Source organism: Penaeus monodon, chromosome 33 (genome assembly GCF_015228065.2).
Source record: "Penaeus monodon isolate SGIC_2016 chromosome 33, NSTDA_Pmon_1, whole genome shotgun sequence".
NCBI lineage: Eukaryota > Metazoa > Arthropoda > Malacostraca > Decapoda > Penaeidae > Penaeus > Penaeus monodon.
Window position 1 is genome coordinate 21,320,315 of NC_051418.1, and position 3,731 is coordinate 21,324,045.

The 3,731-nt window shown below is 39.1% G+C and overlaps 1 protein-coding gene across 1 annotated transcript in view; it reads right to left on the reverse strand.

The window, feature by feature from the left end:
• Positions 1 to 6: 6 nt before the first annotated feature.
• The window catches only part of LOC119594132, a 10,868-nt gene continuing 7,143 nt past the window's right edge, over positions 7 to 3,731 (reverse strand). The window contains 3 exon segments of the mRNA XM_037943198.1: positions 7 to 1,434; positions 1,437 to 3,213; positions 3,398 to 3,586. Of these exon segments, the coding sequence (XP_037799126.1) occupies positions 470 to 1,434; positions 1,437 to 3,213; positions 3,398 to 3,586 (2,931 nt within the window). The 3' untranslated portion in view covers positions 7 to 469.

The following is a 3,731-nucleotide window of genomic DNA, read 5'->3' on the forward strand; positions in this document are numbered from 1 at the left end:
CTAGAAATATTAATCATAGAATTCCCTAATTATGAGATTAAATGTTCATAAATAGACGTTTACGACTAAAAATTAGTTGAGCACAACAAATATCACAGTCACTCCTCTGCTACTCCCTTATTTTCTATAACCTATTCTTGTAAGAAACGTAAGATTTACAAACTCTAGCTGGTTTAACTAACTTGGTTTGCAGAAATGTTAAATGAAAACTCTGGCTGACTATGACTAATTAATAAATAAGTTTCTTAGGCTTCTTTTACATATAAATATAAGCTGTTATCATTAATACCTGGAAATGGATACTAAGCCTGTTTGTCTATTTCCATACAATAGCCTAGTAACTATACCTAAAGCAATCTATTTAATTTGGTCCACAAAACTGATATATCAAAAACAAGTACCTTATTAAACCACATTTGGTTTCTAAAAGTAATCTCATCCATTTCAATGAAACTGAAAGGGTGTACATCTAGCCTGAAACATGAGCATCTTTATCAAGAACAATGTACAGCTGTGAGTCCTGAGCCTGAATGTCCGACAAGACAATGTACATGGGTGATGTGTCTTCATTACTGGTTTGGACAACCTTTACATTCTCAGGCTTCAGGTCTGGCATAGGCTCCCCCTCATTATTCACAACAATGAAGTCCCTGGCACTATTTACTCCATCTCCATTGTAGAAGGAACTGTGTAGAGAATTTTCACTTGTATAATGAACTGTACTCTTTTCTTCACTTCCTCCAAGTGTTGAAGCAGCACCATCACTGACATCAACTGAGTGGACAATACTGGCATGTGTTCTGTCTCCAAGTTCATTACTCAGTGTGTGTTGAATGTACTTTGGGCTGTTACTGACTGTGTCTACCTTCTCAATCTCTTCTTCTTGTATATCTGTGATGGCTAAAACAACAGAATCCTTACTAGCAAGATTATCTGCTATGATCTTGGAGACTATACTGTCACTTGTGTCAACATTCACAGGTAAAGTTTGAGTGTATGAGTCAACACATTCACAATTTACAGATTCCACTGCTGCTGCCATTGCTTGCTGCAAGACATCAATGGAAGGGTCAATGACCTTTGGCCTTGGCTTCACTTTGATGTCATCTACTCGCATCATCTTCATTTTTAGATTCTTCAGCCTATGTGCTTCCTCCTTTGGGTGGTTCTTCTTGCGGTGATGTCGGAGAGCACTGTAATTCCGAAATGAAATGGAGCACACTTTACACTTGATGGGCATGTCTCCACTGTGAAGTTTCCAATGGGCTGTGTAATGGTGCCGCAGGCTAAAACTGCTTCCACACACCTCACAAATAAAGTTTCTGGCTCCTGTATGCTTAACCATGTGCTGTTTGAGGGTGCCTCCACTTCTGAAGTCCTTTCCACATGTGGTACATTTGTAAGGTTTCTCACCACTGTGAATCCTCATGTGCTGGTGTAAGAACTGTTGACTGAAAATTCTTGTCCACACACTTCACATTTGTATTGCTTCTCACCTGTGTGAATGACCATGTGTTTTCTTAAATCTGCCTTTCTCCTGGTCTTGTATGAGCAAATATAACATGTGAAGACTCTAGCAACAGATGCTTCGTGTCCATCAACATGATACCTGAAGCCCCCTATAGAATTGAACTTCTTGCCACAAAATTCACAAATGTAACGACAATCTCTACTCTTTCCCTTGTCATTCAACTGAATGGAGTTTTCCTTAACCTCCACCAACTCTTTGCTGCTGTTTTCACTCTGGAAGCCTTTGATTTTCTTCTCAGCTCTGACAGATGATGTGCCACTGTGGTTTGGCTCATCCTCTACCAATAAATCCTTGGCTTTGGTAGTGGGCTTCCTCCTCCTTTTCCCTAAACAAGGCTGAATGGATATGTCTGTAAAAACATCTGAGAGCGTCTTCTTCCCAGGCTCACTTACAACTTTATTTTCTGGGAGATGTTCCTGTCCATTCTCTCCCTGAGATGCTGCAAGAAGACTCTGCACTTCATCTGAATTCTTTTCCGTATACTTGGTGTGAATCTCTGAAGCTATATTCAATGTCTCACTAACTTCAATATACGAATGATCAATATCTGAGGTTTCATCAACCTCTTGCATAATGCATGTAACACTTTCTACAGTGACATCATCATTGTGCTCTGAAATCACTACATCAGCTTTAGACATTAATAGAGAATTGGAAGAACTGCTTTTTGTTAAAGGGATCAGATTAGCTGAATTTATCTTATCTGCTTCTGCTACAATGGTAGTGTCTTTGGTAAACATCTCATTTTGTACATATAAACTTTCACTCTCATCGTCATCATGTAATGCAATTGGTGATCTAGTAACAGTATTCAACTTGTCACTGTGAAGATCTACCACTTCTCTATCACCTACACCTCCCATCTCTTTTTTATGGTTCATGTTATGTATTACTTTTTTAACTGAAGACTGATCATATTCACTCACAAGTGAGTCATTCCTGAGACAAGGAAGTAACAAGGGAACCTCTGTCTGTGTCTCAGCTGCACAGTTAAATAAATCCTCCTCTAGTGTCTTGGTTGCACCCTTCTTCTCCATTACATTTAGCGTTGGCAACTTGTCAAAAGCTGTTTCTATTCTGCACTCCTTACCCAACAACATAGATCCATAGCTTACTATATCCAACTTTTCCCCATGGAAATGATTCTTTGCTTGGATTTTCCAAATGGAGCACTGGTCTCCTATGAAATTTAGACTAACATTATTACCCCATGGAATAAAAACCCCTTGGCACATTAAACAGTTTTCACAGTATTGGTAAAACACCTTAGAATCACTACCTTTACACAACAAACAATCATAATAGTTCATATCTGCACAATATTCACACTCTTTATGTGTGTATTCATCTACTTCTGAATTCATTAAGGCTACCTGAGAGGTATGACCTATCCAATTATCAAAGGATTCACCAAGCACAGAGTTACAGTCTCTTTCCTTTTCATATAGACACAAACTGTGCTCATCAGTTATCTGACTGTTGCTCAAGGCATTCCAGTTCGCATTCCCATCTTTGCTGTTCCAGATACAATGAACACTTGTTGGGGAAGACTTGGGTTGAGCACCTGAGAGATCCAATACAGGTGAGCCATCTGGCTTACTATTATCTTGATATGTTTGAGGCAGGTGTGACTTTGATGATAGTGCATCTTGCCTTATCTCTTCATGGCAAAATCCCTGGCCCTGAAAATAAATGGGCCTTTTTAAAAAATCAAAATTTGAAAGCACATCTTATCACTAGAAGGTCTCTTACAAGAGATGCAGCTACCATCAAAGTCACATTTCCTCTACTCAATATCATCTTTTTTTTAAAAGAAAAGTGAAACAGACTATTTCTTTAACAATAAACAAAGATTTTTTTTCTTACCTCATTGTCGTTATCACTCCCTGGATCCAGACCATCTTCCGAACGTGATCTCGCCCTACCTCTTCCCCGCCCTCTTCCTCTCCCCCGACTCATATCCTCAGACCGGGATTTCCAGCCTCTTCCTCTGCCCCGCTTCCTAGCAGATGTCTGAGACATCTGGATGCACCGCAGACATCTGGGCTTTAGCATCTGAAAGGACACAAAATACCTGTTATGAACTCATAATAGAGAAAATTTAATAAAGTGGTCCTAAATATAACAAAGCACTTTTCATTGAAAAAAACGATAATCTAAGCAACTAAGAGCTTCTTTTCTCCTTTTTCCCTAAGGACTG